The 14,278-nt window shown below is 38.5% G+C and overlaps 1 protein-coding gene across 4 annotated transcripts in view; it reads right to left on the bottom strand.

Annotated features, from left to right (window-relative positions):
- Positions 1 to 360: 360 nt before the first annotated feature.
- The window catches only part of polr3c (polymerase (RNA) III (DNA directed) polypeptide C), a 32,355-nt gene continuing 18,437 nt past the window's right edge, over positions 361 to 14,278 (bottom strand). For all 4 annotated transcript variants that reach the window (XM_062029652.1, XM_062029651.1, XM_062029653.1 and 1 more), the window contains 11 exons: positions 13,741 to 14,005; positions 13,387 to 13,667; positions 11,365 to 11,469; positions 9,026 to 9,199; positions 6,619 to 6,670; positions 4,565 to 4,625; positions 4,337 to 4,487; positions 2,653 to 2,754; positions 2,532 to 2,581; positions 2,304 to 2,453; positions 361 to 552 (listed from right to left, as the gene is read on the bottom strand). In XM_062029652.1, coding sequence (XP_061885636.1) covers positions 468 to 552; positions 2,304 to 2,453; positions 2,532 to 2,581; positions 2,653 to 2,754; positions 4,337 to 4,487; positions 4,565 to 4,625; positions 6,619 to 6,670; positions 9,026 to 9,199; positions 11,365 to 11,469; positions 13,387 to 13,667; positions 13,741 to 14,005 — 1,476 coding nt within the window. In that variant the 3' untranslated portion in view covers positions 361 to 467. The remainder of the gene's footprint in view (positions 553 to 2,303; positions 2,454 to 2,531; positions 2,582 to 2,652; positions 2,755 to 4,336; positions 4,488 to 4,564; positions 4,626 to 6,618; positions 6,671 to 9,025; positions 9,200 to 11,364; positions 11,470 to 13,386; positions 13,668 to 13,740; positions 14,006 to 14,278) is intronic.

The following is a 14,278-nucleotide window of genomic DNA, read 5'->3' as shown; positions in this document are numbered from 1 at the left end:
ACTTATTAATGCCTTATTCTGCATGGCCTTATTATACAACCAGTAAGCCGGTAACACTTAAGTATGGGAAACATATTCACCATTACTAACCCCAACCCTAACCCTAACCAAATAACTCTAAATTAAGTATTTGTTACTTAGAATATGTTCCCCTAGTGTCCAAATAACTCTAAATGAAGTCTATGTTACTTAGAATATGTTCCCCATACTAAATAAAGTGTTACCCATAAAACATATCAGTAATTATCCATTTCGACCGAAATAAAACACTTATATTGTGTTACAGTTTTCATCGCATATCGCCCAGTGATGACTTTTCAATCCAAATGATGTTTTAGAATTTTCAGGAAATAAACAACATTCTGATCAGATTTTATACAACTCAAAAGTAAACAAACAATAAAAGAGCCACGTTTGGCAGTACTGATGCACAAGGTCTAAGTACTTTTGGACAGGCAAAGTCTTACTCAGCTTGAGGATGAGACGGTGGCCTGGACGTAAGATTCAAGCAGAAAGATGGTTTCATCCACTTGGGTCTCTGCGGAATCCAACCTGGGGAAACGACAGGAAGTGGATTCAACAAGTGCTAACAAAGTGCTGTTACATGAAAATATCAACCAGGGTGCCATTGGACAGTCACTCCAGGTGATTTAACACCCAATTCCAACCCTTGATGCTGAGTGCCAAGCAGGGAGGTAATGGGTCCCATTTTTATAGTCTTTGGTATGACTCGCCCGTGGTTTGAACTTAGGGAGGGTCATATGATGATGATTTGACACACATTGCACTGATAAGAGATCAGTATCTACATCGGGACAAGGTCATTAAACGGCATTGATACAATAAAATAAGCAGTTAGCACGGTCTTTCAGATTAACTGGATAACTTAGCATTAGCTAATACAACGCTAACGTTAGCAAGCTCAGGCCCGTTGTGCGTTCTCTCTGTAAAGACGTGGATTGTTTTTGTGCAGAGAACTCTGGGCATTTTGCATATAATGCTCTGTGACCCAGACCGCTCTGGCTGCAGTGCCCTCTGCTGGTTGTTCAGGGGAGTGTGTAGGTCACATTTATTTGTGCATCTGGTTTGTGGGAGGAATCTTTCATCGACACAAAAGCAAAACAGCGATCCACATATGCAAATTCAATTAAATACAAATACAAAATCAAGCATATTTATATTAAAATCTCAAAAATATATTTACAAATACACGTTTATTTATACAAATTCTTGAGTTATTTGTATGTCACATTTTTATATATATATAAATTTTAATTGTATATATTTTCAAATCTCAAAAGTATATTTACAAATACGCGTTTATTTATACAAATTATTTATTTATTTGTAGATCACATTTGTAATTGTGTGTGTATATTTATTAATATATATATATATATATATATATATATATATATAATATACTATGTATTAATGTCATATGTCATATGTATATATATGCAGTAAGTTGATGTGAGACAATTCTACTTCCATATTCCTCGTCCTGTAGGGATGATACTTGTAAGAAACTTACTTTAATTGTCGCCATGGAGGCGAGGATTAGTGATTTAGAAGTAGCTAAAACACTGCAGACTGCGGCTGGACTTTAGCCGCTAGCAAGCTAGCCATGTCTTAAAGCACCTCTCCCTGAGGGCGTTTCAGTGTTATAACTTCACCTTTATCATTAGTTTTTAAGCCAAAATGCGTCCGTTCTACCTTTTCTGTCTACACACTGTGTCTGCTTGTAAGTACTCTGTGATTGTGCGCTGCCGAACATGCTCCTCTGCTCGTAAACCAGCAATGACATGACGTGACAACGACGGGGGCGCGGCAGACTGGTACTTTTCAGAGGCGGTATAGTACTGAATATGATTCATTAGTATCACAGTACTATACTAATACCGGTATACCGTACAACTCTACCCTGCATTACAACATATTTGTTTATTTCAACAACAAAAATAGATTTGACTAAGAAAAATTAGTTACTAGTGGGGACGATAAACTCTCCGTTAGAGCAAAAATGTAAAAAATGTTTGAAAACAGTTGAGATTATGTTAGGTATTGGTTTGCCTACACAATAAGTTTTGGTTAGACAGTTAATGTGCACGTTTGAGCGCTGCTCAAACACTAATTCTGTTGATGAAAATGACGATTGGCCAAAATATATGGTAAAGTTACAAGAAATGGACAAAGTTTCAAGGGTTTGAAGGGATTGGTTACATTTGCGTGAATCGGTGCAGTCGCAACATTGTACATTCCTGGAGGGTCTGTTTGAAGCTAGAACCGCTAACTCGTCATACTTGTTGACGTGAAGCCGCAAAGACTCCAGTTGTTGCTTCTCGGAAGCGGTGATCATCTCCTCCACCTCCGTCAACTGTTCCGGCTCCGCCCCGCTGGCCTGCAGGGAGGCCATGATGGCCTCAATGCGCTGGGACTTCTCCAGCAGACGCCTGACAATTATTGGAAAAAAAACAAGGCTTTTAGACAGTCTTTAGAGGGCACAAAATCCCTGCTCACAATGCACTTACTTGCTATTTGTCGTCTCAAACAGTCGTCTCTCTATGAGGTTGGCCACCGTCTGCACAAGCAAAAACTTTGTTAGGACAAAAAGACAGAATTATGCTATAATGAAGTTACATGTGTTTTTACCTTGTAGCAGTTCTGGAGCAACATCCTTGCAGTGGACAGTTGGTTCACCGTGTAAAGATAGAAGGTACGAGAGGGTGCAAAGTCTGGAGTTTTGGGGATTTCCTGCGGACAAAACAGATCTCTTACTTCAGAATGGACCATGTGCCTCATAGTCATATTTGTGGCGGCTCATCACAAATACATTCAGACTAGGGTTGTACGGTATACCAATACTAGTATAGTACCGCGATACTAATGAATCATATTCGGTACTATACCGCCTCTTAAAATTTGTGGTATCATCCAAAACTAATGTAAAGCATCCAAACAACAGAAGAATAAGTGATTATTACATTTTAACAGAAGCGTAGACAGAACATGTTAAAAGAGAAAGTATGCAGATATTAACAGTAAATTAACAAGTAGATTAATAATTCATTTTCTACCACTTGTCCTTTATAATGTTGACAAAATAATACATTGGAAAATGACACAATATGTTACTGCATATGTCAGCAGCTAAATTAGGAGTCTTTGTTTGTTTACTTACTAATAAAAGAAAAGTTGTCTTGTATATTCACTATTTTATTTAAGGACAAACTTGCAATAAGATACATAAGTTTAATGTACTGTAAGATTTTGTGTTAAAATAAAGCCTAGAATGCATTTTTTTGTGGTGCCCTTTATTTAGAAAAGTACCGAAAAGTATCGAACTACATTTTGGTACCGGTACTAAAATATTCCTCCGTGACGCATTTGCTACCGGGCCGCGCAGAAACAAATAATTAATTTATAAACTACCGCATTTTTTCCGACTTAACTTTCGCCTGTCCCACTAAACACACCAAAAGCTTGTTAATAGATATATATTACAACTCCTTTGTTATAGTATATGGGACAATGCACGTTAATGGACATATAAAATGTTGATGTGCCAGATTGTAGCCAAAGGCAAATTTTTTGCTGTTTTTATCTGCCACACATAGAATAATGCATACATTAAACCGGTCCCTGGTGGGAAAAAAGTTGAGGAACCCTGATATACTGCAAAAACTGAAATCTAAGTAAGATTAAATATCTCAAATAAGGGTGATATTTGCTTATTTTCTGTCTGATAAGATAATTCTTCTCACTAAGCAGATTTTATGTTAGAGTGTTTTACTTGTTTTAAGGGTTTTGGTCCTAAATTATCTCAGTAAGATATTACAGCTTTTTGCTGAGATGTTATGACCTATATTGAGTAAAACATGCTTTAAACTAGAATATCAACTGTTGCAAAGCTGTGTCATCAACACTCACAAGTATAAAACTGCTTTTTTAAAGTAATAATTTCTTACTTCAAGCATGAAAAAAAAAATCATGATGCCGAGCGCATATCATTATGTCAAGATAATGGTACTAGCATTTACGTCATTTAAGAATATTTTTCAACATATTGAGCAAAAAGGTCTAATTTTTTTTTTCTACCAAGAAAAGTGCACTTGTTATTAGTGAGAATATACTTATTTTAAGGTATTTTGGGGTTCATTGAGGTTAGCTAATTTTACTTGTTTTGGAAAGTCTTGACAAGCCGAATTTTCTTGTTCTACTGGCAGATAATTTTGCTTAGTTCAAATAAAATACCCCTAATTTTTTATTTGATTTTTTTTCTTGTTTTTGAACACTGACTTTTTGCAGTGTATAGAGGACGTCTTCACGTTGGTACCTGCAGCTGGACCAGGTTCTGTGAGAGAAGCGTGTAGAGCATGTCTTTAGCCTCCTTGGCTGGAATCATAGCAAAATCTTCCACCTGCTTCTGTTCCAGGTGTTTCTTCTTTAGCAGCAGACGAAATATGCGAGCGGATCGTGACCCAAACCTAAAAAATACAAATCATTGGGAATAAGTTCAAGACATAAGTTTTACTGGTGTAGAAGGATGACAACACGAGCTCACCTCTCTTGTACAGCAGACTCCACAGTGGCCCGCGCTAGATTGGCCAGCGCTTGGTGCAAGTCTGACACAACCGTCAGGAAAATAATCCATATTTTGATCCAATTACCAGACGCTAAACAGCATGTGCAAACTATAAAATAGCGTGTACCAATAATGGCTGTGTTGCGTGTGATCTACTGAGACTGGGTGTACAATTGATAACTGGTGCAGGCTGTGGCCATGGAAACACTCATTTAACCCCACAATTATGTTATGTTCTCCAAACTGTCTGCGATGTTGTTGGACTAATAGCACACATCTATATATCATCTGTAACACGCAGTGTAGAATAAAAACAACGGGAACTATTTTTAGCTTGCTGACGCGGTGCACCATCATCTGCGGTCACTCGAACGAGTATGACGATCCTCCTGGTAGGGGTGTATCCCTTTATGGAGGATGCCTGTGCGTGACTTTGTTCAACATGGGGAGACTGGTGCACAGACAGTCACCACACGATCCTTGACAGAATTGGGTCAGGGTTCAGTGGCATGGAGTCTAAGATGACTGGGGACCCTTTTCTGCTGCAGCCTTCTTCTGCCATCGCAGCCGTTGTGGTAGTTCTTAAATCTACCGTCTTCCGCCTGCTCCGCCGTTGAGGTCTTCACCGTATCCCTGGCTAGGGGGCAGTCAGGTACTAGGCCTTTGCCAAGGGCCACCTGGGGTAACAGTAGTAAAGGGGTTAACCTCCTAGTGCCCCAAGACCCCACAGAGGAGCCTCCACTGCCGGATGCATTTTAACGTCATGCCCAGGACACCATCACAACCCGGCAGCGAATTCATGCATCTGGAATAGGGCTGAGTACCGAATCCGGTACTTTATTGGCACCGACCGAATCCCGACAGTCCCACGTAAAATCTAATGGTGCCATGTTATGTTACCTGGGTTGTGAGTGACGTCACTCAGCCGGAGCTCTCTGCACTTCGGCACTTGGCGATCACTCCAGCAGCACTGAGAGCGGACTATGCCAAACTACCTCTAGGTGATGTTGCAATTTTACATTGCAACAAAGAAATTGACTCCAAAAATGCTCCAACGTAAGTTAGGTAAGGCTCAGCTTTTTCAAAAACTTCCCTGGCTTGATGCAAATATACATTGGCTTTGCCATTGACATGCTACTGATTAGCATTAGGATGTGTACAGCCTTTTGAGACACTTGTGATTTAGGGCTATATAAATAAACATTGATTGATTGATTGATTAGTGATTTTACATGGCGATTTCAAAACCTCCAAAATTGTTAATGAAAACTAATACTAAGATGCACTTGAAAATCAAACAGCTGGTGTGTAATACCGTATTTTTCGGACTATAAGTCGCAGTTTTTTTCATAGTTTGGCCGGGGGTGCGACTTATACTCAGGAGCGACTTGTGTGTGAAATTATTAACACATTACCGTAAAATATCAAATAATATCAATCATGTAAGAGACTAGACGTATAAGATTTCATGGGATTTAGCAATTAGGAGTGACAGATTGTTTGGTAAACGTATAGCATGTTCTATATGTTATAGTTATTCGAATGACTCTTACCATAATATGTTACGTTAACATACCAGGCACGTTCTCAGTTGGTTATTTATGCCTCATATAACGTACACTTATTCAGCCTGTTGTTCACTATTCTTTATTTACTTTAAATTGCCTTTCAAATGTCTATTCTTGGTATTGGATTTTATCAAATAAATTTCCCCAAAAAATGCGACTTATACTCCAGTGCGACTTATATGTTTTTTCCCTTCTTTATTATGCATTTTCGGCAGTTGCGACTTATACTCCAGAGCGACTTATACTCCAGAGCGACTTATACTCCGAAAAATACGGTAAGTACAATATGAATACAGTATGAACACTTTTTAGGGCGCAACAAAAGGCTTGTATCAGCAAAGACTGAACTGACGAGCCAACACGCCGTAATCTATACATTACTGCCATCTGCAAACCAGCTGTAGATCAGGCCCTTTGTGTTTCATCAATAGAGAACTCAGTGCCAATTAACACAAAAAAAGATACTGACGACAAACATCCCGCCTCCACTCTCGCCAGCCTTGCCCACAAACTCCATCTAAAAAACAAACAATAATGTTAGTTTATAATGTTCAAAAATATGTAATGTGGTTTAAAACAGTGTTTCTCAACCATAGGGCCGCCAAAAAATATTTTTTTCTCAGATGTGCTCCGTATGGGCCGCAGCAGGTACTCAGCTGTAATACACTTTTCCACCACGTGTGGCAGTGATGACAAAATCAAACAAACAGAAGAAGTCTGGAGCTAAAGTCAAAGAGAAGTTTCTTTAGCGCAAAATTTATGACTAAAGTGGTGAAGCGGTATTTTCATTTTCACTTTAATTTTTTTGACAGTTTAGGTTAGAAACTAGAGATGTCCGATAATGGCTTTTTTGCCGATATCCGATATTGTCCAACTCTTAATTACCGATTCTGATATCAACTGATACCGATATATACAGTTGTTGAATTAACACATTATTATGCCTAATTTTATTGTGATGCCCCGCTGGATGCATTAAACAATGTAACAAGGTTTTCCAAAATAAATCAACTCAAGTTATGGAAAAAAATGCCAACATGGCACTGCCATATTTATTATTGAAGTCACAAAGTGCATTATTTTTTTTAACATGCCTCAAAACAGCAGCTTGGAATTTGGGACATGCTCTCCCTGAGAGAGCATGAGGAGTTTGAGGTGGGCGGGGTTGAGGTGGGGGGGGGGTGTATATTGTAGCGTCCCGGAAGAGTTAGTGCTGCAAGGGGTTCTGGGTATTTGTTCTGTTGTGTTTATGTTGTGTTACGGTGCGGATGTTCTCCCGAAATGTGTTTGTCATTCTTGTTTGGTGTGGGTTCACAGTGTGACGCATATTTGTAACAGTGTTAAAGTTGTTTATACGGCTACCCTCAGTGTGACCTGTATGGCTGTTGACCAAGTTTGCATTGCATTCACTTGTGTGTGTGAAAAGCCATAGATATTATGTGATTGGGCCGGCACGCAAAGGTAGTGCCTTTAAGGTTTATTGGCGCTCTGTAATTCTCCCTACGTCCGTGTACCACTCCGTGCAGCGGCGTTTTGAAAAGTCATAAATTTTACTTTTTGTAACCGATACCGATAATTTCCGGTATCACATTTTAAAGCATTTATCGGCCGATAATATCGGCAGTCCGATATTATCGGACATCTCTATTAGAAACCTATTCATAATTTTTTTTATTTCAGCAGAACATAGTATTTAAAATAGTTTTCATACTAATTTATAAGTCTAACTAAGCTTAAGGTGTATGTGTTAAATAAATAGGTAACTATTGAATACGATTGAAAGTAACAGTAAGATTTCTAATTTCAGTGTTAAAACTTGAGTGGGCACCGGGCCCCTCAGTAGTGGAAAGTTGGGCCCCGATGTCAAAAAGGTTAAGAGCCCCTGTTTTAAAACAGGGGTTCTTAACTTTTTTGACTTCAGGGCCCACTCAAATTTTAACACTGAATTAGCATGTGGTAATCACAAATAGTACTATCATTATTATCAAGGCTTAGGTCAGGTGGATTACAAAAATAAAGGCTAATTAAATATACTGCAAAAGAAGGCACTTATAAAAAACTGATGAAAAATACATTTACCTTATTTCCCAGACTATAAGATATGGGAGATTATGGGATGGATTAAGCAAAGAAATCAAACAATTTAATAAAATGATCCACTTTAAGAAACCATTAAAACTCAAAAGTGTTTACAAAGTACAAGGAAGAAGAATTCTAATTAACATCTTAAACCTTATTAAAAAAGGAGTACATCCAATTCATCTCCTATAGGAATAATAAAGACTTCAATTACTTCTGTTTTGTTTGATCAACCATTTTACTGCCTTGATATTGGCACTGTTTGGAAACAATTAAGGTATGTAAATAAACATTTACAAAATACGTAAATATCTAATTTCACAACGAACTGGTATTTATCTGAGGCTCATAGTCCGGCTAATATATCAAAAAATATTTATTCTAAAATGTAGTGGGTGCGGCTCCGGTGTGGGTTATACTCCGAAAAATACGATACTTACAATTACGCAGTGCTAAAATAAACACATTCTAATTATGTGAATACACAAAAATAATAATAATATATGTTTCTTAACTAAACTGTCAATAAAACTAAAGTGCAAATTAAAATACAGTTTCACTACTTTAGTCATAATTTTTGCGCTTAAGAAACTTATGACTAGCTCAGATTTCTTCTGTTTGATATTGTCATTACTGCCACGAGTGGTGGAAAAGTGTATTACAACTGACAACCGTTGCAAACCACAGCTGTGAAACAGATGTTTTTTGGCTGCCCTCTAGGAGGCGCTCACAGCCCAACAATGGTTAAGAAACGCTGGTTTAAGCCACACATAATAAAATGATGAAGTCGTACCGGGTCATCCACCAGCAGAGTGAGGTACTGGTCCAAGATGGGTCTGGGGATGTTATAGGTGGCTGGCAGGGACCTGTAGATCTCGTTGGCGGCGAGGGGCTTCGTGTTTGCGGCCGTCGGCGAAGTTGTTACCTCGCTCATCCTCAGCATGGTCCTCACTATCTCACTGCTGGTCTGAGGTGGAAGACACACACGCCCGCCATTCAAAAACGTTCATACAATGGTACTCGTTTGAGTGGACATTGCTCGGTTTGAGTGGACATCGCTCGGCTTGGCTGACTGGCGTCAACATCAGCGGCTGTCGACATAAGCAAAACTTGCTGATGTTTGCACATTTTCTATTGACTGTATTTTTAAACCGACAGCAGTTTGTTGACGTGGTTTTTCCTCCGTCTGTGCAAAGTTTCTAATTCTCTAATTTGCATAATTAGCCATGATACTTGTGCACATAATACTTATGAACGCAGCAGAAGGGACAAAAAGTGCTCAAAGAATAAGAAAAAATATAAATATAAATGTTGATGTTTTTTTTTATTCTGCAAAAAAAGGTTAAAATAGATATTATATATATTTAAATATATAACTTTGTGTCAGCTTTGCGTTACAGGTGACATTAATATTCTTTTACAATACCGATATTGTAGCCTTAAGTATAGACCCATACCGATATCAATCCGATATATCCAAACAAAATATACATAATTTTATTATTTTGATATGTGGAATGTTAGAAAAGGTTTGATAAAGTGAAAATCCTTAAACAGAGAACAATGAAAAACAATTACCTATTTATCGTCTGAAATAGACCTATGCTGTTTTTAAGGTTTTTTGGCAGTACTTAGTAGCTACAATAATCTATTAGGGTTATGATGGATTAAGTTGAGTGATGCGGACACGTTTGTTACTGGATACTTTTTAACACGCCACTGCCTTGAAGACTTTATATCTGTATTGAATATTATTTGGTATTTGTTTATATTGACAAATGTGTTTATTGTTCAGTTAAGAACACTTACTATGTCTATATCTATCTTGCAATAATCCCATGTTATTTTCGCTTATATCAGAACGGGACATCCTAGTTTGGTATTTCTCCAACTAAACTCCCATCTAGTGGTACAACAAAGACTCACTGAATTAAATCATTGATTTGATTTGATTCATTATTCAAGTACAGTGTTTTATTTTCCTATATTCAAACACAGTGTTACTGTTCAAACTGTGTGTAATGTAACAGTGGCCAATAATATTACATATACTTGTTCAATACCTCTGCCTTGTTTCTAATGAATACTTAGGCCTATGACGCTACTGTATTTTAATGTGGGTCATTGTGGTGGTACTTGGAGAGCCAAGTGTTTTCCGAGGTGGTACTTGGTGAAAAACAATTGAGAACCACAGCCCTAGTTATGAAGTAGTATCAAAATTTCAGCTTTTTCTCACTACATTATGTATTTTTTTACTTGTTTTGTTTTTGTTGCTGCAAACCAACACAACTGGAGCTGCACGCCTCAAATGGCCCCCAGGCCACACTAATGTATTTACACAAATACCATTTGATGAAATGATGAGTATTATTGTGAGCATTCATGGATGGAATTATATGATGTGTATCCTGTAATTATATAGCAAATATTGTTGTATAAAGGTCATTATGTACTGTAGTGTTGATAAAGAATCAGAATATCATTTTTGTGACATAAGCCTTCTTCTTGCTCCTTTTCGGACTTCTTTTTGTTTCATTTAATATTACCATACATTTTTTTCAGACGACAATATTGTAATGGGAATGCTATATTTACTTATTTTTGTGTTCGGAATAAATTTATCAAATAAAAATGTGTGTTAAGTAGCGGAGTTACAATGCTAACAACAAAGTTGCAACAAATAACCTACTGGTACATTCAAAGACAGTCCCATCATAATGTGTTTATCAGCGAGGGCGACCACTTAGCGCCAAAGCTGTATGTGCCGGTCAAATTTACATGTGGCAGGACGCCACAAATAAAAGAATGCATTGTAAATACTGTTTATCCTTTTAAAACTCTGTCAACCAAGTGAGCAACTACATGACTATTTGTTAGCTTGTTTGCGTTAGAGTAAACAATGGTAATTAAAGAGACAAGAGGAGTATTATTGGAGCTGAAATTAATTGACGTGTTATAAGATTCACTTTGAATTAAATGTTGATCCGAAATAAGAGAAGGCGACGTTGGCGAAGGCGTGTTGTACCCTCTAACAAATCGTGTACACACAGCTTCATGAGTGTTGTTGACAAACACACGGTGGATTGTAACAACTGTACTGTCATATTTAATTTAATTGTTAAGACATCTGACCTGGTCTAGTTTGTTGGCCACAGCACCAATGATGGCCTGGTCTCTGAAGTGGAGATGGAACCTCTCGAAATTCACCTGCCAGTAGACGCCCTCATCACCATGAGTCTGGAACCAAACGCAGAGGGGAGCGCAGAAGGAGCACATTGTCAAACACAGGTTGAACCATTTTTAAAAGGAATTATTGCCATATACGGAATCATTATTACAGGAATAAACGGTTTAAGCAATTAAAGGAAAGTTAACAGAAGTTTTGGAAAAAATTTACAGTAAAATTTTAATTTTATAGTAAAATTTTAATTTTACAGTAAAATTTTAATTTTACAGTAAAAATATTTAGTTTTTTATGTTTTTGTTTTTACAAAGGAAAACATATATATCTTTTTGCAGTCATGTTAAATATACATTCAATGATGACTAACCCTACCATATCCAAATCCCTATTATTAGCTAAAAATACAAAGTTATTACAAATCCCAAAACCAGTGAAGTTGGCACGTTGTGTAAATGGTAAATAAAAACAGAATACAATGATTTGCAAATCCTTTTCAACTTATGTTCAATTGAATAGACGGCAAAGACAAGATACTTAACGTTCGAACTGGAAAGCTTTGTTATTTTTTGCAAATATTAGCTCATTTGGAATTTGATGCTTGCAACATGTTTTAAAAAAGCTGGCACAAGTGGCAAAAAAGACTGAGAAAGTTGAGGAATGCTCATCAAACACTTATTTAGAACATCCCACAGGTGAACAGGCTAATTGGGAACTGGTGGGTGCCATGATTGGGTATAAAAGCAGCTTCCATTTGTGAACAAATGCGTGAGCAAATTGTCCAACAGTTTAAGAGCAACATTTCTCAACGAGCTATTGCAAGGAATTCAGGGATTTCAACATCTACGGTCTGTAATATCATCAAAAGGATCAGAGAATCTGGAGAAATCACTGCACGTAAGCGATGATATTACAAACCTTGGATCCCTCAGGCGGTACTGCATCAAAAAGCGCCATCAGTGTGTAAAGGATATCTCCACATGGGCTCAGGAACACTTCAGAAAACCACTATTAGTAACTACAGTTGGTCGCTACATCTGTAAGTGCAAGTTAAAACTCTAATATGCAAAGCGAGAGCCATTTATCAACAACACCCAGTAACGTTGCCGGTTTCGCTGGGCCCGAGCTCACCTAAGATGGACTCATGCAAAGTGGAAAAGTGTTCTGTGGTCTGACGAGTGCACATTTCAAATAGTTTTTGGAAACTGCGGACATCGTGTCCTCTGGAACAAAGAGGAAAAGAACCATCCGGATTGTTATAGGCGCAAAGTTCAAAAGCCAGCATCTGCGATGGTATGGGAGTGTATTAGTGCCCAAGGCATGGGTAACTTACACATCTGTGAAGGCACCATTAATGCTGAAAGGTACATACCATACAGGTTTTGGAGCAACATATGTTGCCATCCAAACGTTATCATGGACGCCCCTGCTTATTTCAGCAAGACAATACCAAGCCACGTGTTACAACAGCGTGGCTTCATAGTAGAAGAATGCGGGTACTAGACTGGCCTGCCTGTAGTCCAGACCTGTCTCCCTTTGAAAATGTGTGGCGCATTATGAAGCCTAAAATACTACAACGGAGACCCCAAACTGTTGAACAACTTAAGCTGTACATCAAGCAAGAATGGGAAAGAATTCCACCTGAAAAGCTTCAAAATGTGTCTCCTCAGATCCCAAACGTTTACTGAGTGTTGTTAAAAGGAAAGGCCATGTAACACAGTGGTAAAAATGCCCCTGTGCCAACTTTTTTGCAATGTGTTGCTGCCATTAAATTCTAGGTTAATGATTATTTGGAAAAAAAATTAAGTTTCTCAGTTCGAACATAAAGTATCTTGTCTTTGCTGTCTATTCAATTGAATAAGTTCGAATTACATAACGTGCCAACTTCACTGGTTTTGGGTTTTGTACATAAGGGCGTAGTTACATCATTACGTGCTAAAAGCCATGTAAGGGTTTTAGGTTTTAAGACTCACCGCTGTATCCATCCTGGCCTTCTTTGCATTGCTTTGCTCCTCGGCGTCCTCCAGCTGCCTCTTTCCTCGTCCGACGAGCGTCACTTGCGGCATCCTGTAGCAGTCGGGGAAGCTCTCTGGGGCAGGGGCGTCTATGGCGACGGGAGTATCGGCTGCAGAGGCGGATTCTGCGCTCCCCGTGCTTTTTGTGGTTGCCACCGGAGGGCAGCGTTGAAGAAAATGTGTCTCCACCAGTTTGGAGAAGGCAGACGTTACTTCATTGTAGTCCATGCTGTGGCCATCTATGGCAACGACAACAGATACTGATTGTAACGTGGAACATTTGGACTACTCTTTCCATTCTGTGATACTGACCCTCCATTGTCTGTGTGAGGCGATCCGCCACTATTTTCACAATGCTGCTCATGGTCATGTGACCTCGCTGCAGCAGCTCCTCGACAACGAGCTCTCCGGTGTCGCCGTACAGGGTCTTGGCTGTGTAGATGTAGCGTGGGTAACGCAGGATTTTCAGGATGACATCGCAGCTGGTGCGGTACTCGGCGGGGCTCCCGGGTCCTTTGCGGCCTGGGCTGAACAGGCAAGTACCGTGGTGCATGAGCACACAGAGGGACTTTTTCACCTAGGAAGTAAGGAAAAAGATGCGTTATCTTTTTAGATTGTTGCAAAAAAGTAAACTGTGTGACTAATAAGGGAAAATGTTTCATAAAACCTATCCGGACAATATATGGAATGTATATTTTTGCATCCAAATGATACAAAACCCAAAACCAGTGAAGTTGGCACGTTGTGTAAATCCTAAATAAAAACAGAATACAATGATTTGCAAATCCTTTTCAACTTATATTCAATTGAATAGACTGCAAAAACAAGATATTTAATGTCGAACTGAGAA

The sequence above is a fragment of the Entelurus aequoreus genome, linkage group LG20 (genome assembly GCF_033978785.1).
Source record: "Entelurus aequoreus isolate RoL-2023_Sb linkage group LG20, RoL_Eaeq_v1.1, whole genome shotgun sequence".
Classification (NCBI taxonomy): Eukaryota; Metazoa; Chordata; class Actinopteri; order Syngnathiformes; family Syngnathidae; genus Entelurus; species Entelurus aequoreus.
This window is presented reverse-complemented; position numbering and strand designations above follow the sequence as displayed.